The sequence below is a fragment of the Bubalus kerabau genome, chromosome 9 (genome assembly GCF_029407905.1).
Source record: "Bubalus kerabau isolate K-KA32 ecotype Philippines breed swamp buffalo chromosome 9, PCC_UOA_SB_1v2, whole genome shotgun sequence".
Lineage (NCBI taxonomy): Eukaryota > Metazoa > Chordata > Mammalia > Artiodactyla > Bovidae > Bubalus > Bubalus kerabau.
This window is the reverse complement of record NC_073632.1, coordinates 77,889,385-77,917,036: the sequence shown is the minus strand read 5'-3', so window position 1 is coordinate 77,917,036 and position 27,652 is coordinate 77,889,385. Positions and strand designations below refer to the sequence as shown.

General features: G+C 37.6%; 1 protein-coding gene across 1 annotated transcript in view; it reads right to left on the bottom strand.

Moving 5' to 3' along the window:
* Positions 1-2,617: 2,617 nt before the first annotated feature.
* The window catches only part of ENPP1 (ectonucleotide pyrophosphatase/phosphodiesterase 1), an 80,900-nt gene continuing 55,865 nt past the window's right edge, over positions 2,618-27,652 (bottom strand). The window contains exons 13-25 of the mRNA XM_055535652.1: positions 22,351-22,482; positions 20,853-20,884; positions 19,952-20,079; positions 18,912-18,981; positions 17,892-17,979; positions 15,557-15,726; positions 14,677-14,728; positions 13,255-13,406; positions 11,310-11,439; positions 10,185-10,265; positions 8,945-9,077; positions 6,659-6,821; positions 2,618-4,464 (exon numbers count right to left, since the gene is read on the bottom strand). Coding sequence (XP_055391627.1) covers positions 4,294-4,464; positions 6,659-6,821; positions 8,945-9,077; positions 10,185-10,265; positions 11,310-11,439; positions 13,255-13,406; positions 14,677-14,728; positions 15,557-15,726; positions 17,892-17,979; positions 18,912-18,981; positions 19,952-20,079; positions 20,853-20,884; positions 22,351-22,482 — 1,502 coding nt within the window. The 3' untranslated portion in view covers positions 2,618-4,293. The remainder of the gene's footprint in view (positions 4,465-6,658; positions 6,822-8,944; positions 9,078-10,184; positions 10,266-11,309; positions 11,440-13,254; positions 13,407-14,676; positions 14,729-15,556; positions 15,727-17,891; positions 17,980-18,911; positions 18,982-19,951; positions 20,080-20,852; positions 20,885-22,350; positions 22,483-27,652) is intronic.

Sequence of the window (27,652 nt, the reverse complement as noted above, 5' to 3'; positions counted from 1 at the left end):
GGCTCCACCCATTCCCTGCCCCTACCCTCCATACACACATCCACATCCACACAGGAAAGCAGCCAGTCTTCTGGATACACAATTTTTATTTGTAAATCCACATCTCTTAGCTTAGAGACACTTATTCTATAGAATTTTTTTCTATCTTACAATATTTAGATGGGCCAAAAATCAGGGAAAATGTCCTTGAACTATAGTCATAAAAAAATTTAACTTGGTGCTTATGAAAGCACCTACATACTAAATTGCTGTGCTAGGCTTCAGTAGGAAGTGTGATCACATTTAGTTTCAAAGTTCAACAGTTTCAATTATAGATTAACACGTACCCACAGATCCAGGCAGGACAGTTTTTGCAGCTAGTGGCAGAAAATAGTCTAGAGGGGGTCAGAGCCTCCTGCAGGACTCGGTGGTTCAGCTCTCTCCCAGTCTGGTCTGTTTTATCTCCTTAAATAGGACCAATCAGGCCAACTGACCTATGGCTCTCCTTATCCCACTGGAACCTGAGCATTCACCTTATTCTCCCTAAGACTTGCCCTCTTTTCTCTGATTCCTGGAAATGTTTTTAGGTTTCGCCTTATTTTTTGCTCTGTCATCACCAGACTAACCAGGTAGAAAATTTTGCTTAAGAGTTACTTACCTCATTTAAGAAGTACTGACTAGAAACAGGGCAGTAAAATTAGGGATAAATAAAAGTTTTGCTGTTCATTTGAAAGGAAAAAATGGCCTTTATTGAAAAAAGTAAGATAAAAGCATTTCCATACATAATCATGTGAATTTAGCATTCAAATTGTAAACTAATCGTGTGTTTTAAGTTGATTAAAGAGTAAAAGAAAGGGTCTCTTTCAAGACAAGAGGGGACAAAAAAAGAATGCTGTATAAGAGCAACTGAAAACTAAGTAGGAACAGATGTGCATGCCTTTCCCTTTAAAGAGTCAGCACAGAATTTATATTCTGACATTTCCTTTAAGAACAGGAGGTCAACAAAAGAAAAATGAAATAGTTGCATATTGTAAACTGGTCACAGTGACACTTGTAGAAAATATCAGAAGTAACAGTAAATCGGAAAATGCCCAAAATGTATGCATCCAAGGGAGGCTAAAATGCCCTTTCCTCACCTATTCACCTAAAGAGCTCAAATTTATCCTTCAAGTTCTAGCCCAATCATCACCACTTCTGGCAAATCACCACTCTCACTGCCAAGCAGCACCCAGTACCTCCTTTGTGCTCCCTGGCACTCCGCCCATGGCTCCATTATAACATTTGCCACACTTTTGGGATCATTTACACTTCTTATGTCTCCTCCCTTTCTTCAAGACTAATAAGACTATGAGTGAGTGAGTGAGTGAGTGAAGTCGCTCAGTCATGTCTGATTCTTTGCGACCCCATGGACTGTAACCTACCAGTCTCCTCTCTCCATGGGATTCTCCAGGCAAGAGTACTGGAGTGGGTTACCATTTCCTTCTCCAGGGGATCTTGCTGACCCAGGGATCGAACCCGGGTCTCCCGCATTCCAGGCAGACGCTTTAACCTCTGAGCTACCAGGGAAGCCCCCCAAAGACTATAACTTGTTTTTTTCTGTTATTCCTGGTATCTGGCAAAGGGGAAAGGCGTCTATCCACTTAATTAAGATCTGCTAAGATGTTCTATGTAGAGGCAACTGTGTCTGTATGTGAAGGACATATAAAAATCAGTAAGATACTTCTATAAAGAAGTAGATATCCTTCTGCAAAGTGCAGATAAAAAGCTTTGTTATTATATATAAAAGAAACATAGGAAGATTCTAAAAGGTGGAGAGGAGAAGGCAGACAGGCTAGGGACCTCAAGACCCAAGGAGCAACACTGCAATGAGTTTCCATGGGTTTTCTTTTAGTTCCTATACCCCAGACTTGTTACTGAAAAAGTCAGCAACCTGGAAATTCCAACAAGTAAGGACAAAAAGAAGCCCCTAGAAAGGCCTGCTATCTCTCCAGCCAAAGGACCAGAAGAGGAGTGGCCTAGCAAGAAAGAAAACAGTAACCACTCCACTCCAACTAAACATCACCATGTCAGGAAAGACAGGGGCTTGCCAGGCTGTGAAGAGTTGCCCCAAGTTCTCTGCTAGAATAGCATCAGAGAAGGCTGAGTAGGAAACTGGTAATTTTATTCCCAATAGTGATTAAAAAAAAAAACCAAAACAAAACAAAACCACTTTCCTTGCCACCCCTGTCCACAGCATCAGTGAAGACGACATGGGAGCACTAATGAGGAATCCAGCACATCCAACGGCAACCCGCTCCAGTGTTCTTGCCTGGAGAATCCCAGGGACGGGAGAAGGTGGGCTGGTGGGCTGCTGTCTATGGGGTTGCACAGGGTTGGACATAACTGAAGTGACTTAGCAGCAGCAGCACATCCCAGGCAGGGAGGCAGTAATGGAGATAGAGTAGGATATTGAATTCCCACTCTGTCCAGCAACAAGGGTTTCTCCTCACTCCAAGTGTCAATAGAGGGTAAAAAATCCTGGACTCTAACACAACTGGCATTAATAGGATAGTGCCCCCCATTCTCCTGCTAAAGTCAGCTAAAGCAGAAAGTGTAAATGAGATCCACAGTCTCAAACATAACCCCTAAAATGTCCAGGTTTCAGCTGAAAATCATTTATTACAACAAGAACCAGAAAAATATTTTTGAATTAGAAAAGATAACAGATGCCAACATAAAGACAACACATGTAGGAATTATCTGACAAGGATTTTACAACATCCATCATAATGCTTCAATAAGCAATTATGAACATGTTTGAAACAAATGCAAAACTGGAAAGTCTCAGCAAAGAGAGAAAAATTCTCAGAAAGGAAATAAAAGCTACAAAGAATCAAATGGAAATTTTAGAAACAAAAAATCCACAATACTGAAATATAAAAATCAATGAATGGGCTCAACAGCAAAATGAAATTAGAGGAAAGAATCTGTGAAATTGAAGACAGAGCAATAGAAATGAACAATAGAAACTACCCAATCTGAATAACAGAGAAAAAAGAGACTGGGGAAAAAGAAAAAATTTATAGAACTTCAGGGACCTGTGGGACTAAAATAAAATCAATGAAACTTTCTAAATAAGTAAATAATTTTCAGATGCAAAGTGTATTATCTAAAGGTTTTGGGGCCCCTATGCTATTGAAGAACAAGTGGAATGTGAAGGACAAATACAGACCTTTGGTATTATTAATAATATAACACTTAAATCAGACTTAAGTAGCCTAAAAAAATGAATGTAGCTTCTGAACATTCACAGGTTGGTACTGAAGGGTATATATACATATATAGTCTATGAAGTGAAGAAAATCAAGTTCATTTATCATGAGTATTAAGAAGATATAAAATGATGGTAATACATTCTCTTCAAATCAATGGAACTTCAAAATGAACATCTCAGAACAGTACAGCTCTGTTGCTAGTAGAGTGACTTTTGTGTATAGAGGAAAACATTTCTATTATTTGGATGAAAAATGCTATCTTGCATGAGTTGACAAGCCCCATGAAATTTCACTAAGACAAGACACACTTTTAACGGTATAAAATAACCATTATTGGAGTTATTTTCAACCTATATTATCAGTGATCGGATTGGGAATATTTTTCTTTTTTGGTACAAATGTAGACTAAATTTTATAAAGGGTAGATACACTCAGTACAGATGGTCCCTCAAAGTTTAACCTGAAAGAATCATGAAATCGGAAGAAACCCAGTTACAATTTAAAAATAGTTAGCTTTTGAGGGGGTGTACAGAAGATATAAAAATAGGGCTTCAAATATTTCTGCTCCCATTAACTTTTCTGATTAAAATGAAAATAAATGAATATCCAAGTTAAAAAGAATCCAGAATCACTTTTAAATTCCTGTGAATAAACTAATGAAACATGGTCTACTCCAATCCTATTCATTAGTCTAGTGTTTGTCAGCATCGCAGAAATTTATTAATGATAATATGATTCAAACATCTGGTGTCCAGAGAATGTTCACAGCTCCTTCTGCCCTTAAGAGAAGTAGAAGAGCAGTTTTAGGTATGATCTGTCTTTATTCCCAAATCTGAACAATTCTTACACATTCAAACACGTGTGAGACTCAGTAGGAACACTTTCCTACTGTTACGCGGAGGCCACAAGTTTCCCTGAGAAGGTCGTGTATCACAGAGGATTCCCAGTTCTAACTCTGGTCGACAGTCTCCAAACAATGCAACAGTGTAAATAGAGGATGTATAAAACAGAAGGCTCTTTCACAAAGATTTACTGCTGTGTTTTTGGAATAAAAAAAGTATCAGTCTTCTTGGTTAAAGGTTGGCAAATGTGTTTTCAACTTTAAAATGTCTGAAATTGGCTCTTTTCTTTCTTGATAGAAGCTGAGTCCGGTGATGTGTTCAACATCTGTGATCCGAGCTCTGTGTAGCTTCAACAGTTCTTCAACCCATAAGGATTCATGCTTCCCATGCTATGAGGGTGGGAAAGGAAGAAAAGTCACTGGACAATAGTCAGTCCACCTTCCCCACACTATCTGCATCTCCCTCATTGTAATCAGCCATGACACCCTGTCTCTTAAATGGCAGATGCCATGAGAATTGTTAGGCATAATCCCTGCTCTTGAGTAGTTCACCATCCAATACATACCATTCATGTTTGTTTAGTAGATGTATCAAATCTGAGGAAAGTATATGTGGAACAGATATACAGTGCCTTGGTGCAAGAAACAACAAAGTATGGGGTTAAAAATGTTGGAAAACAGAAGTAACATGCCATGGTAGAAAGAATATGGGAATTAGCAGAAAGGAACTTGGAATGATGCCAAAGAACTGATGCCTTCAAACGATGGTGCTGGAAAAGACTCCTGAGAGCCCCGTGGACAGCAAGATCAAACCTGTCAATCTTAAGGGAAATCAACCCTGAACACTGGTTGGAAGCACTGATGCTGAAGTTGAAACTCCAGTGTTTTGGTCATCTGATGCAGACAGCAAACTCATTGGAAAAGTCCCTGATGCTGGGAAAGACTGAGGTCAGAAAAAGAAGAGGGCATCAGAGGATGAGAGGGCCGGATGGCATCACTGATGCAGTGGACATGAACTTGGGTGAACTTTGGGAGATGGTGAGGGGCAGAGAGGCCTGGCATCCTGCAGTCCATGGAGCTGCAAAGAGTCAGAATGATTGGGTGACTGAACAACAACTTGGATTCAAGTTCTACTTCTACCATCATCCTACCAGGTAAACTGAGGCAAATTATTTAGTATCTGAATACGAATTCTGTTACCTGCGCCCTCCTCACAGGGTTGCCCTAAAGATCAACCACAATGATGTGTGCAAATGAGCTATACAAATGCTAGTTCTTATCAGAATCAGTTATCTACACAGCTGCAATGAAGAAAGGGTTAGGGGAAGTGGAAAAATACACTTTCACTTCTGGTGAAGTAGAGAAGTTCTAGCTAATATGAGATCAAAAAAGAATTAAAGGCTTATGCTCTGGCACATGGAGGCAGAGATGGAAATCATACATCCATATGTTGGTGTAAATTTTTCTGAAAATGGCGACTGGAGAAGGTCAGATGAAGAACATATCCACTGGCTGGTGTGCTATGATTATACTTTAAAGACACACTTCAATAAAGGTTCATGAGCCCTGATGCTATTATTAGTTGCAAATAATAAATACAGACTTTTCACATAAAAGATCAATAATTTCCATTTTCCATTAGCTTCCAGCATCCACCACCCAGTACTGCTGTTATACTCAGTCTCCTCCACTCCAGCAACCCTCACTCTGGCTTGCAAGGGAAGAGCCTGACTCAGTAGACTACTTGGCCAGTAGATATTGGCCATCTGTTCCAGCATTTACATGAATAAATAAAAGACATCTGTTCTCTCAAGCCAAATCCAGCTAATCCTTAGTCACTATTTCAGACATGAAACAGAAGGGGTCAGTAAGTATACATGCTATGTACTTAGTCAGTCAGTCATGTCCAACTCTTTGTGACCCCATGGACTGTAGCCCACCAGGCTCCTCTGTCCATGGGGATTATCTAGGCAAGAATACTGGAGTGGGTTGCCATGCCCTTCTCCAGGGGATCTTCTCAGAACCCAGATCTCTCTCATTGAAGGTGGATTTGTTACCATCTGAGCCACCAGGGAAGACCAAGTATATCTGATACACCTTCAAACAATTCACTTTCTGGTTCAAATCCAATATTCAGTGTCTTCTAGTTACACTGCCATTATAGAATTTGTTAAATGCTTATATTTAAGTTATCAGTATGATAGCTTTTGGAATGGTACAGATGGAAAAGTAACAGCACCTAATTCAAGGCACTTAACATCATTTTGGTTAGTAAAATGTAAGTATAAATCTATTGCAGCCCTTTTTTTTCCAGGGGAGGGCCCAGAATTTATACATGGATTAAGTGACTAAGCCATATGACGTCAACAAAGTTTTTACATTTTGATCTTACTGTTAGTGCTTTTAACAGACAAGAATAATCTTCTTTGAATAAACTAAGAGGATCAAGTTTAAAACCATTCTATAATCTCAAACATGTATGTTCTAGTTATCTCTTCTTTTCCCACAGTAATGTCAGATGTAAGACATGCACAAATATATTTATATATCAATGCTTAAAGATAAATTAACAAAGGCCACTTACCGCACAGCTTTCACTATTGTCAGTCCTGTGAGGCAAAATGAAAGCCATGGTATCTAAATTTTCACACTGTAAGGGAGTCTGGGATGTGTTTTTACAACTTGTTAGCACAATGAAGAAGTGAGTTGGAATCAGAACTTCCAGATTACGGATGATCTTGCTGTTTCTGTAAAATATGGTAATATTCACTTTAGGAAAAAATAACTATTCCCTTTAATGACTATTTCACTCAAGTATATTTTTAATATAATACATCCCCAAATAAAGTCCAGTCAAATAATTAAACATATTGTAAGAAGTTAGTCATCATAATACCTCAACATTTTCTGCCAGATGGAGAAGAAGAAGAATTAGAAGACATAGAAACACAATCCAAATAATGTTCCTTTTTATAGAAATTTATTAAAACTTTGTATTTTTTTTGTAATTCCACCTTAATAAATTGGAATTGAGACATTAAGGGAAAAAAATCATCAATTTTGAATATGTATAACCAAGACTCTAAAGCATTACTGAGAATCTTTTAAACTCCAGGCAGTTATGAACAGGAAGTGAAAGAGAGAGAACTGGTTTGAGATTTTTTTCATTCCGGCTCCTTCAGAGAAGCTGTTGTTTTAACTGGATCTTCTTTCCTATTATATAACTGTTTTTACTTTTTTTTTTTTTTAAATTAAAGCATATTCTCAAAGATGTCCCAAGTAACACCTTTACCTCATCTTAATTCTATTTCCTTAGGCCTCAAGACTGGATTTGTTTGGGAAAAAAAAAAAAAAGTAGATTCATTTGGTTTTTTAGTTATCTTTCAAAATTTAAGGTAGTGGCGGTATCATTAAAAAAAAAAACACACAATCTTATGTGGAACCATGATACATAAAGCAGATTAAAATGTGTTCCAGTTGAAGCTGTGAATGGCAAAGGTATCAGTTCTCTTCTTTACCCATTCTCCTGCTGCCACCTCTGAGGCATTTCCATAGGATCCTTATGCCTTAAAGAATATAATAAAAATATAATTTTACAAATGATGTGGTCACAGGTGTACGTGTGTAAACAGTAATCTCTAAGTCAGCCTGAGGGAGTGGTTCTCAGACAGGGGCTGAATCCCAGTGGATGTTTCACTCCACTTTTCTCATAGACGGAAGAACCAAAATTGCTTCCAAAGATTTTGCAATTGTTTTAATAAAGATCAACCGATCCCTAAAATGTTCTTCTTCTTTCCTTTATGAAAGCACCGCTGATGGTTTCTCAAGAAGGTCATTGTATCATTCAGAGACTGGAAGGGGGCAGGGAACAACCTTTAAAAACATAATATAGCCCAAGGACAGGACATAAATTGGTTAGAACAAACTAGGTCCAAGGTGGCAGATGATTCAAATTCCACTAGACTTTGGGGGTCAGTATACACTTACAGTAACACATCAGCATCCTAAATGACACCCCCACAGGCACCATGACAGTTCTAAGGCCAACCATAAAGACCAGAAAGCGGGCAATGCCCAATTTCTGGAAATACCCACCCGTTCCTCAAAAGAGCTGGAATACCCCTCCCACTCATTAGCCTGTGAAATTACCCATCCCTATAAAAACTGACACTCCATACCCTGGTGCCTCTTGCCTTCTGAGATGGCCCACATTCTATCTATGGAGTGTATATCTCCTGGAATAAACCTTATTTCTCTTTCCTATGGCTTGTACTTGAAGTCTTTCCTGTATGGAGCCAGCAACCCACACTTGGTGGCCATCTCGGGGACTCAGAAGTGATCTGTGACGTGGCCATCCTCGTCCACCCCACTTTCGTTCCTGCAACAAATTCCCCTTGCAGCAGAGTTGGATGAAACTGAAAGCTGTGACGTTCAACCTACGGAACGCTGCGGCACTATGGCTTTATGTCTTCTGCTTCTTTGACTCAGGATGCCTCCAGCCACACTGTATCATTCTTTATCTCGAAACTGGCAGTTTGCTAGTTAAAACAGCATCTTCACAATGGCCACAGAAAGAGATTTTAAACACTGTTGTTATCTTCTTAACAAAAGGCCGAGTTCAGTATTTAATATGAGCTATAGAATTATTCATCTAAGCTGAGTGGGGGATAAACACTACTTTCATCTAAAAAAATATTTTACTGAACATCAAAATATCAAAATTAATCAGCTATTTCAAGGGGCTTCCTGCATAATCAGAAATGTCAGCTACACAAATATGAATAGTTAGATAGAAGAGGTTCTGCTGACTCAACTGGATGGTAGTCCCATTGGAGAGCTGTATTTAAGAGTAAATGAAATATGTTCTTACTGCTTCAGAGTCTCCAAGGAATCATAACGTCCGTCATAATCAGAATCAAATACAGGACCGCTAACAACATTAAGACCATTTCTTTCTTCAGCATAGCTCTGCAGTAAGGTGCCATGCAAGTACTGCCATATAACTGAAACAAGAAGGAAGACGCTACAGTGTCAAAAGAACAAGATGACATAAATCAACTATGAACCAAATTATGAATCAAAATTAGCATTTGTCCTAATTAGGGATAAAGTGAAGTCTGGCCAAAAATCCATTGTTCACCTTTTGCTCTTGGAAAGACTAACCAGCAAATGCTGAAGTCAATTCTACTTCAAGCATCCCTAAACATATGTATTATCATGAAGCTGAGATCACATATTATCATTAAGCATAAAAAATATAAGAACACAAACAAGACAAGCTATTCAAATTTATTGTTAACATCTGTATTTTTTTTTTAAATATTCTAGAGCAATAGCACCCCACTCCAGTACTCTTGCCTGGAAAATCCCATGGATGGAGGAGCCTGGTAGGCTGCAGTCCATGGGATCGCTAAGAGTCGGACACGACTGAGCGACTTCACTTTCACTTTTCACTTTCATGCATTGGAGAAGGAAATGGCACCCCACTCCAGTGTTCTTGCCTGGAGAATCCCAGGGACGGGGGAGCCTGTTGGGCTGCCATCTATGGGGTCGCACAGAGTCGGACACGACTGAAGTGACTTAGCAGCAGCAGCAGCAGAGAATTTTTAACTATTCAAAAGCATTCTAGAGGTAAACTACAATAAAATTTTCCTTGTATGCTCTGTAAGTTACTTAAAGTATAAGTGTGTATTTATTCTTAAAAAAGCCAATAGTTACAATAATTAATAATGATGTAAAATCTATTCATTTTAAATTAAAAACAATTATCAAGAACTTCCAAATAGTTAAATAAGGCAACAGACTGAAATTTAATATCTATTAGTATATTACATTAGCTAGATAAGTTAGGGGTAACATTACATTCTTTTCCCACCAAAAGTGTTTGTAGACACTTAAATATAAAGCATAATAATAAATATGGGACTATATCATAATTCAATATTTATAGGATTTTTTTGTGTACTGGTATTTTTTAAGCTAAACAAACTTATAAGAACATATTTGATGTTTAGTCATTTAATTTGGAGGATCAGTCATTACATAGAAATCATACCTATAATTTCGGGAAATTCATTTGAAATTATGATATGTAAGATTAAAAATTTTACCTTGAAAACTCTGGTACATGGGCACTATATTAGATGTAAGTAATGCTTCAGAATATACTCGACTTGAACCTTTATGTAATTCTACAAAGAAAATAACAAGAACAACTATTTCATTCTTCACAAATCACAGTAAGAATTATACTTTCTTATGGGGGTATTTAAAAAATGGGCTATCATCTTAAACTCGTAACACTTTCCCAGGTACTAGATCAAGGCGGGAAATGCAATGTGATCAGGTCCCTTAAAAAAAAATTGGATCTTTTCTTCTTCAAGATGAAGAAACAAAATCTTTAATACGAAGGGCCTAAATTAAACATATTCAAATTTTACCTCATTTGCCTTATTTTCAACTAAAGTACATTGTGTCAACAATCTTTCCTTGAACTCTTTCACAGAGAAAAGTAAAAATGAGAACATCTGGCTTCAGAACACCTACTAACCAGAAAAAACATCACAAGGGATGTCTGCCTTGAAATGTGCTGTACAAGGCTTCTTTGTATGGACTTCTGGCTTGGACCTATTTTTATAATGCTAAAGCCAAGTTCTGACTTCAGAAGCTTGCTCTGGGGACTGGACTGGATATTGAGCATATTGACTGGAGTCTTCTGACTTTTTCCTTTTTAGGCTGGCCTCAAAATGTCTTCTCATTAACATACAGATCTGCCACTTGAAAAAATAGAACACGATTTCAAAAAAAAAAAAAAAAGTCATTCCCCAGGGGCTCTGTATCAGTGCAAGACCAAGCAAACTCAGGCTCTCCCTTTACCTCATTCTTTGACAAATCAGAGTTTTCTTTTTAAACAACAAAATGGTATGTCCTTCCTAAGAACCCTGATGCATCCTTTTGACCTGAGTTTCTCAAATTCTGTTTAAAAGAAATGCAGAAAAGTGAAGAATGTTCTATCTACTGTGGTTACCCTAAATCCATCACTCTCCAAACAAAAGTAAACAGATTTCCAAAACTTAAGTTTTAGATACTTGAAAAATTTCCCTAATAGTTCCATTTTCCACTCACAGTTTTCACCAATACATAAACAAGATGTACACGTCCCCATAAGAAAGAAAAGGAAATGGAAGAAAGAAAGAACATCAGGGAAAGGGAACATCGGTGAGGAAGAGACTTACGTGGTGGGGAGAGGAACCCATAGCTCAGTTTAGCGTTATTTTTATAAAATGAACATTTATGGACAGGACTAAGAGGAATTCGGAAATCCTGGTAAAGACAGTTGGAAAAGTCTTCTGTAGAGAAACTGTCCTGAAGAACAAAATGAAAAGGACAATCAGGGATGAGGCATACAGAACAGAACACTAGAGCTTTATAAATAATTAAAGGTGAACCACGTCATAAAATCATGCAGGTCTGGTTGTCTGTTCATGCCCTGCACCACTTTTCATTTTTCTATTAGCGTATTCATCTTGTTTCTAACCAACGTGTAGAAACTCTTTATAATATTAAAGATATTAATCACTTGTCATATATGTGCAAATTTTTCCTACCATGTTGTGCTACCTTTGTTTATAATATTTTTGTCTATTCAGTTTCAAACTTTTGTGTAGTGAATTGCTGATTTTTAGAGATCAGACTCTTCCATATTACACCACAGCCAAAAATGGTGGGGGGCAGTGGGGGAAAGCCATGGAACAGCAATTCAATATGAAAACCTCATGAGTAGTGATGACTCAATTTTTGCAGCTTTCATTATATAAGGAAACTGAAAATTCAAACAGAGTCCTAGGACATTATAATTAAGGTATTAAACTATAATAAATAAGATGGGGACCTACAAAAAACTGGGTAAACTGCTGTATACTGAGTTATCCAAAAAGTTCATTTGGGTTTTTTGAAGATGTTATGGAAAAACACAAGTCAAGTTTTTGGCAAACTCAATATTACAAAGTCAATTAAAAAGTGTTTGAAATGTTTGAAGACGTTCTTCAAAAATTAAAAATCAAATTAAGGTAGAAACTTTATGTACATATGTGAATGTGTGTGTGTATTCTCTCTACATACAGATACAAAAATTACATATATATGAACAATCTTAGTGAGTAGTAACAATAACTTTGTTTTTAAAATCTAACTGCTATAGTCAACTAAGCTCTCTCAAATCCCCTTTCTGTCCCTTAAGAGCATCCTATATCTTACCAGACATTTTCAATTTCTGAAAATCTGGTCAGTCTAGTTTAGACCCTGATGCTGGGAAAGAATGAGGGCAGGAGGGGAAGAGGGCGACAGAGGATGAGATGGCTGATGGCCATCACTGACTCAATGGACTTGAGCTTGAAGAAACTCCCAGAGATAGTGAAGGACAGGGAAGCCTGGTGTGCTGCAGTCCATGGGGTCACAAAGAGTCGGACACAACTTAGGGACTGAACAACAACTAGTTTAAAACTTTATTTCCAGGTAAGATCTAAATCTCATCTCCTGCCTCCATTCTCTTTCTCAAGCTCTATTTCTTTCCTCATTTGTCTTGCTACCACAGCATCCAGGGGGTGAGGGTGAAGGAGAATGGTGGTCTTATTCTGGAATATCTTCCCCTACTCCTTTCAAGGCTGAACTCCTCTAGTCTGGGTGATGGACAGGACCCCAGGCCTCTTCCTGGTTTGGTCTGGGAGGTCTCCCTGTAGGTGGTATATGCAGTGAGGTTACTGAGCTTCACTGTCCTCCTCCATCCCTGAGGGCCCAAGATTTGGGCAGCTGAGGGAAATCCTTGTACTTACACAGCTGTGTATTTAGAAATAATAACTGTAATTGATTATAAAAGTGATTTCATAAAATTATAAATTAGCATCATCAAATGTTAAAACCAAGGGAAAAAAAACAAAGCATGGGAGAAACCTTCACTGCATACTTTCATTTCACAAAGATTTGCTCTGAATGTCAAAGCCACGTAGGTAGTCAGTGGCCAAGCTAGAACAGGGACCTAATTTTTCTGACTCTCGGTTCAGTGATCTAATTTGGGAGCTGGTTACAGAGCCGAGATTGACAGTGAGAAATGATGCTGACAAAGTTTTGCTTAGTAATAATATAAAATAACCACGCAGAGGTAAAGAGGTGACAAATACTTGCATTTCTGTCAATGGTGTAGGATGTCCAAAGGGGCATCAGGATGTCATGGCTGTAACCACTCACAAACTGGTGCTGGTAAAGCAGACAGACAGTGCTGTTCTGGAGAACTCTGGGTCTTCCATAGGGTAGAGCGCCACGCTTAATGGTCTTCTCTTGGGTCATAGGGGGAAAGTGAAACCACCGTTCAAACACACTTAGTGTGCTTTGTATGGTAAGATATAATGATACACCCTCATCTGATTCTTTTCTCTACTTAATCCTACTGAAAAATTATTTGTAACTGCAAAATAAAACTACTTACAAAGAACAGAACCATAAATAATTTTAAAAGAACAAAAGGGGTTCACAACAGTGTGTGCCTATGTAATATCAATGTGATATTAAGATTATCACCAGAAGATACTACATGAGATTGCTAGGGATTTCAGTAATTAGGACTTATGTTACTAAAATTCTTTAATATTATCTTTATTACCTATTTTCCAAGACATAATATCAGAAGAAAGTTTCCTGGATGATGTGTATACTCAGAAAGCAAAAATTTAAAACTGAAATTATGAGACTACCCCCAAATGGAATAATAACACATATACCATTTATTGCCCTTTTCTCAAGCATCAGATGCTTTATAGAATTCTCTGTATATCACTGAATTTAATTCATATGGACCCCTATAAATTGAGCCTATATATTTATTTTACAGATGAGAAAAGAGCAACTTATAGGGAACAAATACTTTTTCCATGGACATACGGTTTCTAAGCTCATATTCAAACCCATATCTACTCAGTTCCAAAGGTTGTCATTTTTCACCATGACACTTTGCCACCTTGGGGTCATCTAAAATTTCTCTAATCTGCACATTTATAGAGATTTTATAGAGAGAAGTCCAAGTCAAGAGCATGCAGAATTCACTTTTTTATTCCAGCAAGAAAAAACTGTTAGCCAAGTAACTTAAGGATCTGAGACTGTGCCAAGGACCATCAAAGGGATGCTAAATATCCACACTTCATCAGTTGTCTGCATATGCTTAATTTTCGTTCAAGAGTTACGAAGAAATAACTTTAGATAAATCAATTTATACTACCTTATAATTAAGAACTAAGTGAAACAGAAATTTAGGTATTTTAAATGGAATCTGAGGATCTACTATTATAACATAAACCTATAAATATCTTCAAAATCTCAAAATACTCCACTGAGTCCATAAAGAGTGATTCAGCTTCCACTAATTACATTACATACTGCTTCCACTGTAAACACCCCTTCCTTCCTTATGACTAACAGTTTAGATTGTCAAGCTAAAAAGTTCACCCAGTTCATCAGGTGGTCCTCCACTACTACCTTATTTTATTGGTTATTCTCAAACAATGACCCCAGACTAATTTTGAGCTTCACATTGTTGAGAAAAATCCTGCTTACCTTCTGCCATGGTCAGATTCAACTGTGTCTGAAAATCCACAATTGGCAAAATCTAAAAAATTAATGTTACAGTTTTTGAGGATTGAAAAATGTGCTTTAATTTTATAACAAATTACTTTTATAGCTTAAGTATTCCACCATAGAACAAAGATAAAACAACCATTCTGTACAAGTGAAATTATTTTTTTGAAGAAGAGGATAAAAACATAGGGATAATAGTTGCAAAAAGACAAAATTATTAGCACAGCAGAACATGTCATTAAAAATAAGAATATAACTACTGTTTATAATTCTTGTCTCTACTCTTATGGTCTTTTACAAGCACATATTAAGCCTAAAACAAAACATAGAGCATAAGATGACCTACTCAAATGTCTGCTTTTATGGACACGATCAATTTTGTTTATAATTTGTCATATATTTTCATCTCCTTACAACAATTACATATTAAGATAGGAATAAAAATGAAGTGTAATAAATTCATTTCATCCCTCAAAATGTTTTCCTTCTAAATTTAAAACAGGTTGGGATGTATTTTAGAGAGGGAATACTGAGATTGGTTCATAAAAGACCTCATGGCTAGGAGGGCAGCCCGGATTCTGGGATTCAGTATATTTCAGAATTCAGCTAGAATTCTTGCAGCCTGCAGCCAAATCAAGTCTCAATACAAGGGGATTAAAAATACAGCGAGTGTAAAAACTAAGACGGGGAAAATAAAAAATAAAAAGGTTGGCTGGCATATGTCACTAAAGTTGAAAATACATACATTTGCTCCCACTCACAAATTTTAATTTAATCATCATGTATTACTGCAGCATATGCTATGCAGAAGGTGCTATAAAATCATAGCCACTGGGCCAAATATTTTCAGAATACTTACTGAGGGATGACACGAGCAGTCAAGGCTCTCCCTGGGGGCTCTTGTGAAGGGGCACTGGACCAGGGGGCGGACTTCTTTGGGATGCTTTGGAGTGTAAACGGGATTGCTTAGAAGATGGTTAAGGCTTCCATGAGTCCCATTATTAGGAGCTGGTGTCAAATTCAGTAAATCTGCATAATTCCAAGAATGGTAAATAAAGATTTACTTAAGAAATTTCAAAACTAAACAGTAGTTTTGCACAATGAATTTTATTTTTTAAATCCAAATCTATATGAGTCCTTAACTCTTTACCTAAAATAAAACTAAAAATCTCTTTCTCAGGTTGTAGAATATTTATGATCAGGCTATTCTTGATGGAAATACTGATATGCACACTGTACTTCTCTATAAAAATCTCTAAATTTTAATGTAAACAGTAACTATAGTTATCCCCTATTCAATGCTTTATTATATGCCAATCATGCTAAATATATTTGTTGTCAATATTTGGTAGATGAATACAGAGAGACATCATTTCCTCATTATTCAGTCATTAAGACATGTCTGACTCTTCGCAACCCCATGAACTGCAGCACGCCAGGTTTCCCTATCCTTCACTATCTCCCAGAGTTTGCTCAAATTCATGTCCATTGAGTCGATGATGCCATCCAACCATTTCATCCTGTCATCCCTTCTCCTTTTGCCCTCAATCTTTCCCAGCATTAGGGTCTTGTCCAATGAGTTGGCTCTTTGCATCAGGTGGCCAAAATATTGGAGCTTTAGCATTAGTCCTTCCAGTGAGTATTCAGGGTTGATTTCCTTTAGGATTGACTAGTTTGATCTGCTTGCTGCCCAAGGGACTCTCAAGAGTCTTCTCCAACACCACAGTTCCAAAGAATCAATTCTTCAGCACTCAACCTTCTTTATGGTCCAACTCTCACATCTGTACATGACTACTGGAAAAACCATAGCTTTGACTTGATGGAACTATGTTGGCAAAGTGATGTCTCTACTTTTGAATACGCTGTTTAGATTTGCCATAGCTTTTCTTCCAAGGAGCAAGCATTTCATTGTACTTCATTTTATTACACTCCAGAGATATTTTTTACAGTTGAAGGTCTATGACAATCCCACATTGTGAGATGATGCTTAGCATGTTTTAGCAATAAATTACTTTTTAATTAAAGTATGTATATTTTTCTAAACATAAGCTACTGCACACTTAATAGACTACAGTATAGTGTAAAAACAGCTTTTATATGCACTGAAAATCAAAAAAATTCATGTACTTGCTTTATTAGAGTATTCACTTTATTGCAATGGTCTAGAACTGAATTTCAATTTCTCCAAGGTGGGCTTCCCAGGTGGCACTAGTGGTAAAGAACCTACCTGCCAATGCAGGAGAATTAGGAGATGTGGGTTCAATCCCTGGGTCGGGAAGATGCCCTGGAGGAGGAAATGGCAACCCACTCCAGTATTCTTGCCTGCAGAATCCCATGGACAGAGGGGCCTGTTGGGCTACAGTCCACAGTGTCGCAAAGAGTTGGACTTCACTGAAGCGACTTGGTACATATGCACGACTGGAATCAGCATGCTTACTTAGCTCAAGGTCTCAAGTTACTAATATAGTAGACCTGGATTCAAAATCAGCTCAGTCCAAGTCTAAGACTCATGCTGTTAATAATAATAATAGCAAACACTTACACAGTAAAGCACTTATTATATGCCAGGCACTGTTTAGATGCTTTAGGATATATTAACTCATTTAAGTATTCAGGCTCCCACTAAAAGAATTATGTCAATACTTAGGACACATTTAAGGTTTTATAAATTCCAGTACTGTTATCAGAAAAAGGAAGCAATATTTAAAATGCAATATTCAACCATAAAAGCTCTAATTTAGAAGGTATGGAGTAAACTAAGAATATAGCCAGTGTGTTCTCCTCCATTTCTGCAACCTTGACATTGTCGTCCATTCAACTATTATTGCTACTAGAGGATCCACCTGTTTTTTCTACCTTTCACAACCTCCAAACTCTTTTCTCTGGCTTCCACCCTGATCTGGTTCAATTGTCATCTCATTAAGTCTAGGGCCTAGCAAAGTATCAGGCACTTACAATTTATAGACCATCTGCTCTGACTGTTATATTTTGCCACTGTGCAGCCTAGTAGAAACATCAGATAGCTATGTTTTGCATATTTTTTCAATGACTCTGGGTCAGGAAGAAGAAAGGTGGAAATATGAGGATCTTGCCTTATCATCATTTCCTGAAAGGTGCCCAATATGTGACCTACTTTTGATAATCTATTCCAGCTCTGTGTTCAGAAGGGAGAAGAGCTACCTGTTCACACTTACCACACATTAAGTTATAGACTTCAATATTTTCAAAGGAGTCAACTTCAGTGCTGTGCTTGAATCCAGGTCCATAGCCAATAAAGAGGGCCTACGTTGGCCAGAAAAGAAACTGGTCACTAAATAGTTGGTCACTAAAAAGGTATTTTTTTGCCCATTGTACATATACAAACTGGTTATATTAAGATAAGTGGAAAAATACTGTGCCCAGTGGCCCTTCTAGGATACTATTTTAATCCCTGTTCCACATTTAATCTAAAGACATCTAAGATATCTTTCTTAACTTTATTACAATTCTGAACCTGACAATCAGAACAAAATGATGATTAAATCTTTTTTAAACTGTGAAATGGGATCTAAATCTTACTCTGCCCACCATACACCATGCTGTAGGGATCAAATTAGATAATGATATGAGTGTATTTTGAAATTTTTACAGTGCTAGGCAAATGGAAGGTATTATCTTTATTTAGAACATAAGTATGTTATCTTCCCACCTATTAATTACTGCCTTTTGTTTACTGTGAATCAACATTCTCAATGAAGTACAAATAGATGAAAAAATAATTATTAGAAATATAGTATGAAATGTGGGCTTCCCTGGTGGCTTAGTGGGAAAGAATCTGCCTGCCAATGCAACAGACACAGGTTTGATCCCTGGGTTGGGAAGATCTCCTAGAGGAGGAAATGGCAGCCCATTCCAGAGTTCTTGCCTGGAAAATCCCATGGAAAGAGGAGCCTAGTGGGCTACAGTCCATAGGGTCACAAAGAGTTGGACACAACTGAGTGTATGCGCGCGTGCGTGCACACACACACACAAAGTGTAAGTCACACATTCAGGAAACATAACTTTTTAAAATTCTATTAATGTTCAAAGTAAAACAGCTATATGAAAGTATGTGCCTCATTAATTCTCTTTAAAGACTCATAAGGACAGTCTATGTCTTTAAGTCTAAAACTTTATATATCAGTTTTTTCTTTAGATATAAACTATAATTTTTAAAGTAGAATAGGTTTACTCACTTGCATATTCAAAAATGTATTATCAGAGCCATGGAATCCATCTCCACAATATTCCCTTTTTGAAGGATTCCTAATTGTCACATAATACGAATTAATAATGCAAAGTCCACTCATAAAGCAAAATCGACACCCATGACATTATTTCCATTAATAAAGAGCAACTATTTTTTGATATTTAACAATTTATTTGTAAAAAGTATACCATTTAGCCTAAAGAAATGTTTAGAACATAGTAGATGTTCACTAAATATTAGTTCTCTCATGAGGATAAGGACCTTCTCTTCTTTCATATTCTTTTTCTAAACACTGAAAGCACAGTTCTCTAATAAGGGAGAGACAGTGTAATTCTGTTGACTGAATTCTGGTTCACTGTTTAGGTTTTGCTGGACAGAGGTATGTATTTATCATCTCTGGCTTCCTGGCTTCCAAGAGTTAATGATCAAGTTTGCGACGTTAACAATATGCACAATCCAAATAATTTGCTGAACATACCAATAAACTGAGGTTTATTGATGGATTTAGTATAACAAGAATGAAAAAAACAGCTCTGTCTAATGAAGATGGTAATTGCTCATTATTATAATGTAAAGAGCTTTTGCCAATCATTTGTTAGACTTTGAAGCTATTATTAGGCATAACCATAACATGTAGAAAAGACACAATGGCAAGTAGAACATAAGAAATAATCAAGATGGATGTGAGGGGACAGAGCAGTGGTTCTTAGCTGGAGGTGGCCCCCTCTCACCAGGGAATTACAGCAATGCCTGCAGATATTTTTTGTTGTCACAACTATAGACAGTACTTTTTTATCTAGTCAGTAGAAGCCAGGGATGTTTTCAAATACCCCACAACACACAGGACAGCTCCCTACCACAAAGAATTATCTGATCCCAAATGTCAATAGTCCATGGTTGAGAGAAACTGGGACAAAAGAGAATCATACTTGAAGTCTTCATATTACAACATCATTGGAAAGGACCCAATGGTCCTTTCAAGGACCTTGAATGACTAGGTTTACCTGGGAGACTGTCAGAACTTACAATGCAAGTTGCCACTGAGGATCCAAATAGAACGTCAAGGGCTCAATTCTGTCATTTTTGGCAAAATGCAAACGCTTGGGTAAGAAATATTTCAGGTAAGGTTTGAAGTGCTGGTTTGGTTCCCGGCACTGAAATTGTAAGAGACAAAGAAGAACCATTATTTCCACATTTTCTAAGTGTAAACTGCTCTTGAAATTGCTTCCTAAGTCCATATGAATTTTTTTCTCCCAAATGTTTAATCAGTATGCCCAATAAGTCATAGATGCAAAAATAACTGAGTTTTCACTACTTATATAATGTATAATTTGCATATTCTCAACTATTGTATATTCTTATTTTATAGGAAATCATAATTATTGCATAAGAGTCCTAGTCCTCAATTTAGTCCTTAGATTGAGTCACTAGTTTATATTTATGTTACTACTGATAATCTATTTTCAAATACTCTTATAATAATTTTAAGAACTTTCTTTAAAATTGTAAGAATTTTCATCAAGTAAAAAAATGGAATATAGGTAAATCAGCACTAGGACAAAAGTTTAAGAAATCAACATAAGAAAAACTGGTAGGAAATATATTATAATGCTAAGTGTTTGTGGTAGTATGGCTACAGGCTTTCCCTTCCTATTGTTTTCAATTATTTCTTGTACTGTCATATAAATTTAATAATGTCAATAAATAAATTCTTAAAATTTTAAAAACCTACATTATTGAGATACGTCCTTAAAGACCTTTAAAAACTACAGGGCATTTAAATGTTGGCCCAGATATCACCCCCCAAAAAAGAAAATAGATTAGGTTAAAATCCTATAATCTCCCAATCAAATATTAAACTTTCTTCTAAATATATTTTATATAAAACTAGCAACAAAACGGTAATAAGGAAAAAAAAGATACTCACAGAAAGATTTTTGGCAATGCCTTCATAATCAACTGAAGAGAGGTAAAGATAAGAATAGTTGAATGGTATGCTACCATTAAAAATAATACAAAAATATAGCACATCAGACACAAATCCATTTAAAACAATCACATACTACTTTAATAATTTTTTTAAGTACTAATTAAAACTTGTTATTGTACAAGTTAGAGTCTATGCTTTGGGTTACTATGTCAATATATGTGTATAACAATTTTCCTGGAGGGAAATCTACTTCTCCTCACAAATATTCAAGCCTAACTACTGAAACATATAGCACTGCATATACCCAAACCTAATCCAACACTGATGACTGTCAGAAAAATCTCTTTTCTCTTTCCATTTCAAAGGTAATTATAACAGAATGATAAACAAAACTGCTCTTAGTATTTTAGAATTACCGAGGATGGTAATCGAAAAGAAGGGTATAACAATCAGTTCTTAACCAGGCTTGATTTTCAAAAGAATGAATATTTAAAATTTCCTGTCAGTTTGGGTATGACATGTGGTCAAGAGAGAATGTGAAATTTCTTCTTCTCTGCTCACAAGACACATTCTCATTGTTTTTTGGAATAGTTAAAGAATGTCATTTATGAGAACAGAAATTAGTTGCTTATAGAATTAATCATCTCAGCCAGCATTCCTCCTCATAATGGAATATTATCCTATAACACCTGTAAGTTATTTTAACGAAATAATATTAATTAAAGTTGAATAAATGTAGCTGAAATTTTGAGCTTTTTTCCTTATAAGTAATCTTGAATCCAACAAAAGCAAAATATGAAAGTGAAAGTGTTACTCGCTCAGTCGTGTCTCTGAGACTCTTTGTGATGCCATGGACTGTAGCCCGGCAGGCTCCTCTGTCCATGGAATTCTCCAGGAAAGAATACTGGAATGGGTTGCCATTCCCTTCTCCAGGAGATCTTCCCAACCCAGGAATCGAACCTAGGTCCCCTGCATTGCAGGCAGATGCTTTATCATCTGAGCCACCAGGGAAGCTCAAGAAAAATACACATAACATAAAACTGTACCAAGCTCATCAAATAATATTCTTAGTCATGAATAACAGGTAAGTGGTTAGACTTGTGCCCTCATATCCAGTCCCATAAAATCCCTTTGGGTGCAGAAAGCCAGTCCTGGATATTTAATCATGAAAAAGAAATTAATTGATCACCTTTAATTTAAAGATTTGATTCAGAGGAATGTATTGTAAATATAGAGCTTTCCCAGGTAGTGCAGGGGTAAAGAATTCACCTGCTAATGCAGGAGATGCAAGAGATGCAGGTTCAATACCTGGGAGGAAGATCCCCTACAGTAGGAAATGGCAACCCACTCCAGTATTCCTTCCTGAAGAATCCTATGGACAGAGGAGCCTGGCAGGCTACAGTCCATGGGGTTACAAAGAGTTAGACACAACTAAGCATGTACACACTAGTTATAAATATAATCATATTCAAAATTAGCACAGAGATATACTTACATGAATAGTATTTATCTGGAACATCAGAGGGTCTCAGTCGAGCTGCGGGTCCATATACAACTTTAACATCTTTAATATCTCCCAAGTATTTATTCAGATACACATATTTCTTACAACTGCCTTGTTCCATGCCTAGGAGAAAAAAATAATCCCCAAACATGTCACGACCTTAATAAAAAACCTTTAATTTGTAGGACAGAATTGCTTTCACTTTCAGAATTAAAATCAATAAACATGAGGTCAGCACTCATGATGGGCTTCCTAGGTGGCGCTAGTGGTAAAGAACCTGCCTGCCAGTGCAGAATACTTAAAAGATGTGGGTTAGATCCCTGGGTCAGGAAGATTCCCTGGAGGAGAGCATGGCAACTCGCTCTAGTATTCCTGCTTGGAGGAACCCATGGACAGAGGAGCCTGGTGGGCTACAAGTCCATGGGGTCACAAAGAGTAGAACATGACTGAAGTGACTTAGCACACATGCATGCAGCACTTGTGATAGCTGAACATCTAACAGGTAAGACACAGAGTTTCACATATATCTACCACTTCACTTAAAAAAAAAATTTTCCCTTCTCTCCATCTAAAATTAGTTCAGTGTTTCTTATTTATGTATTACAATATTTTTATGTGAATGAGGGAGAATATCACAGTTTTAGCCTGAATATGAAAGCACAGTTATTTTCTCAGAATCAACTAGTATATTAACTAGGAGTATAAAACACTCATCTCATTTTCAGACTGGAGGCTTCTTTAGAAAACATCTTCTTAGGACTGTTTCTAGAAATAGTTTTCAATAATTATTTCTGAAGCAAACAATAATAACAACAAGAACAAACAAAAAGAAGCTTTTTCTGATTTTCCTGTATACACATCACTTTTACAGTCCTGAGTCTGCATACAAACATGTTCTAAAGGTCACAGTAAGTAAGAGTTAGATCAAAATACTGCCAAAATTAACACATACTCCCTTTAAAAGTCAGATTTATCATTCTAGAGAAAATTGAAGAAGCACATAATAATCTGTTCAAAGTATGCCTAAAATGTTTAGAGTAGATTTACCAAAATTTAATATTGAAAACATTGTTTTAACTCTCCAAGTTCCTGATATAAGTCTTCCCCAAATCAGGAGATAAGTGCATTGTGGTTAATAAGCTCTTAGGTGTCTGTGAGTTCTTTGTTTCACTTGTACATTATATTTAATGTAGTGTTTTCTAAAGGTTCTCCACAAGGAATAATTAGCTATAAAAGTCAGAGGAAATAATAAAACATTGCTGGGAGCCGGCATATTGCATATTGAGTGAGGATCTGTAATAGCTCAACTGGAATTCTATCACTGCCTGGAGCCAGCGCGAGGAACTCCGCCCATGACAAAGGTCATGAGGAAGGAGGCTCGGCATACGCAAAGGCGGGATCGAGCCTCAGGAGTCCCCCTGGAAATTCTCGAGCATCTACCCCCAAAACCAGAGTCTGCCTACTTTCTGCTTTGTGCTTTCACCTACACCTCTGACTTTACGGGGGGCTGTCCCCCACTACCTCTCTCTGAAAAGAGAGTTAGCTTACAGCTCCAGTTAATAATTCCTGGATGTGACAGTGTTTAACCTACAAACTCCTTTGGAAATCCTCTAGCCTGCCTGAATAGGTTTTTCTGGCCACATGTGATTGTTCAGAGCCTCCCAACTGTGAGAGGCAGGAGATGTTCTAAACTGCCTAAACACAGATTCCTTTGAGTAGTTAAAAGATTGATTAGAAAATGTATTGGTGAAGGGTTTTTCACTTGTTGGGCCAATGTTTGCTGCTAAGTCTCCATACTCCTTACCTACTGTGTCTTTGGCAGTGTATTGATTGATATAATGGGTGTATAGAAATGTAAAATGCCGCTTTGTCCAATGCTTTTTGGAAGGCTGGCGCCTGACTTTGGAATAATCACCTTTAGAGAAAGATAAGTTTCTTAAAATGTTAACAGGCCTCCGGGCCAGAAGATGATGTCAATCACCTGAACTTTTGCATATGATAAGTTTGCAGGAAGAAAGCCTGGCTTGCTGCATGACTCTACCCCTTCCCCCATTATCCTCTATGCATACCTTAAGGTATAAAAACTGCTTTGGAAAATAAAGTGCGGGCCTTGTTCACTGAAACTTGGTCTCCCCATGTCACTATCTCTCCCAAATTCCGGCTGAGCGTCCATCTGGAGCGTGGATGTCCTCTGCGACCATTTATTTGCCTGGGCTTCTAAGACCCACTCGAGAAGGTGTCTAAGGTGGGGCACCTTCCGCTATTCGAGAGGGCGCCTGCGGCCTCCGTGGTCAGAGCTAACCTGGTGTCACGGGTTATATTGATTTTCCGCGTAAACCAAGCCACTCAGCTTCTTTTCTCCACTGAATTTTCCTACTGAGCTATCCTTATTTCAGCCGCTTTTTTCCACTGAATTTCCTCACTGAGCCATCCTTATTCTATTACTCTTTGTATCCTTAATTAAAGTGTAATTAAGCAGTTATTCCCTGACCCTCGCCTAGCCGTCTCTCCTTCGAATACCCTGGATCAGCCGGGGCTGGTCCCCGGCAGGTGGCGCCCGAACAGGGACTTCGAAGGTAAGCTCCCTGCAATTAGGGTCATCAGCCCTTTTTGCTCCCCGTTCTCGGAACAACTGGGTCATCAGCTCTCTTGTTCCCCCACGGAGCAGTTTGGGTCATCAGCTCTACTGCTCCCCCCTCGAAACAGTTTGGGTCATCAGCCTTCTGTTTCCCCCCCGGGACAATCTGGGTCATCAGCCCCTATTGTTCTTCCAATGTTCGGGACGGCTAGGACCCCACTCAAGGGTGCCGCGGACCCCCCTGTAGGATAGACAGGGCTGAGGAGTGGGAAGTGTTGAAAGTGTTGAAGACTTAGAGAAAACGGTTTCTAAAGTTAAAAGGCCAAAGAAAAGCCTGATCTTTTAAAAGCTAAAAGCTTTATTTTCTATTATACTTAATTTTCTGACATGGGTAACACTGAAACTAACAATGACAACTCTTTATACAAGTAATCTTCAAACTGATAAAGAGGCTACTGTTAATTTAGATACTTGGGTGAAGGTAAAAAACAACTAAAAACTTATCCTATAAATATGATTAAAAATGTTCTGGACCCTCCTCATGAGGCTGTGGGATAGCCTATGGGAGAAGCTATAGCGGTGGATGGTAGTGGGTCTCCACCTTCTGCGCAGATCATATTTTCTGCCCTTGACAAAAGAAAGGAGGGAGACTGTGCTCTACCTCCCGAGGAAGGAGAGGACTTACAGGACGCTGCGGCCGGGCGCCCTGGCGAGCCCCCTCCCCCTCTACACAAACCTTTAAAAATTTATCCAACAATTTCTGATTTAAGACAACTACCCCACCTCCGCTTACACCTCCCAGGGCCTAAAAATTCCCCAGTTTACATCCAAAGTCTCCCAGAACATTGCCTAAAGCTAAAAAAGATAAAAAAGATTTTTTTTTAAAACAAAAGAGCTTTTAAAGAATACACAATATACAGAGCCTGCTCATTGCAGAAAAACCCCTCGGGGGGCCTCACCCAAGCAAAAAAAAAAAAAAAAAAAAGAGTAAAATAAAAAGAGAAAAATAAAAAAAAAAAAAAAAAAAAGTGAAAAAAAAAAAAGGAAAGAAAATAAAAAAAGATCTAGAGAAAGAGCTAAAGAGTGAAAAGGAGAGAAACGGAAAAGGAAGGAATCAGGGAACACATCAAGATAGAAAAAAGAAGTTAAAAAAAGAGATACAGAAAAAAAGATAGGAAAAAAAAAAAACAAAAAAAAAAAATTAGGGAAGAGAAGAGGGTAAAAAAAAAGAAACGAAGGAAAGAGAAGGGTAGCGAAAAAGGAAGGGTGAGAAAAAAGTGAGAAAGGCAGGAAGAGAGAGACAGTAAGAGACCCTGTGACCAGGTGCCCTGGCGAGCTCCCTCCCGCTCTACACAAACCTTTAAAAAACAAAAAACTTATCCACCACTTTCTGATTTAAGGCCATCGCCGCCGCCTCCGTTTGCGCCTTCTAGGGCTCAAGAGTTCCCCACTTTGCCCCCAAAGCCTCTCAAAGTGTTACCTAAGCCTGAAAAAGAAAAAAAGTTTTTTAAACAGTGGAGCTTTTAAAACAAGACTGCATGCACAATATGCAGAGCATGCTCCTTGGAGAAAACCCCCTCAGGGGGGTCTCACCCAGGCTAAGAAAAAAACGGTAAGGGGATTTAGCAACAATATTAACCCTTGACTAGCTGGTTACTCCAATTCCAATGGGATGCCTGAGGGCATTGTAGGACTTGTGCTAGGGTGTAGCTCGCTTTCTTTTCAAGAAATTTTGGTGGTGTATGGTGTGGTAGATTCTGATTATATTGGAGAAATTAAAGTTTTGATCTCGCCGCTTACCAAAACTGTGCAAATTAATAAAGGTCAAAAAATAACACAGTTTTTGCTTTTACCTTATCAGACAGAAAAAAACTTGACTTCTCAAGCTAAGAGCCACAGAGCATTTAGATCTAGTGATCTAGCCTTTTGGGTGCAAGAAGTTACAGCTCCAAGGCCTTTAAAAGATCTTTTAATTCAAGAAAATAAAATGTCAGGGCTATTAGACACAAGAACAGACGTCTCTTAACATTGCTGGGAAAGACTGGCCCAGCTCCTGGCCAACATATACTACTGAAAATGAGTTGGTGAGATTAGAAAGAGTGGTATACAGGGTGGGAATGCTGTAGAAAAAAAGGTGAGAGAGCGTTTAAAACCTTGAAGAGTAGTGAGTTCCCTGTTTCTGAAAGTATTCAAACAAAGATTAGATGGTTGCTTGTCATCTAAAAAGCTATAGACCAGATTTAAGTTACAAAACAATAACTGGAAAAGCTTATAAAGATGTTGTGCAACACCTCTTTACTTGCTTCTCATATTTAGGTCTGCCAAAAGTTTTAAAAACTGCCCCTTTGAAGCGGAGAGATTGTTTACTAACTTTAAATGATTTCCAAAAATTATTAGGAGACAGTAATTAGATACGCCCACATTTAAAACTGACTACTGCAGATTTAAAGCCTTTGATTACTTAAAAAGCAATCCTAATTCCAGTTCTAAGAGAAAGTTGACTAAATGAGACAGTCAGCTCTTGTTAAAGTAGATGAGACTTTAAATGATCAGTTAATTAAGATTAATATTACCAAAAGATGAGATTAAATTATTCTTGCCACAGAACATACACCTACAGAGTGCTTGTGACCAGTGACCCCAAGAAAAATAGTTTTATCTTTTCCCAGCTTGGTGACACAATTAATTATAAAAGGAGGAAATAAGAAGTGTAGA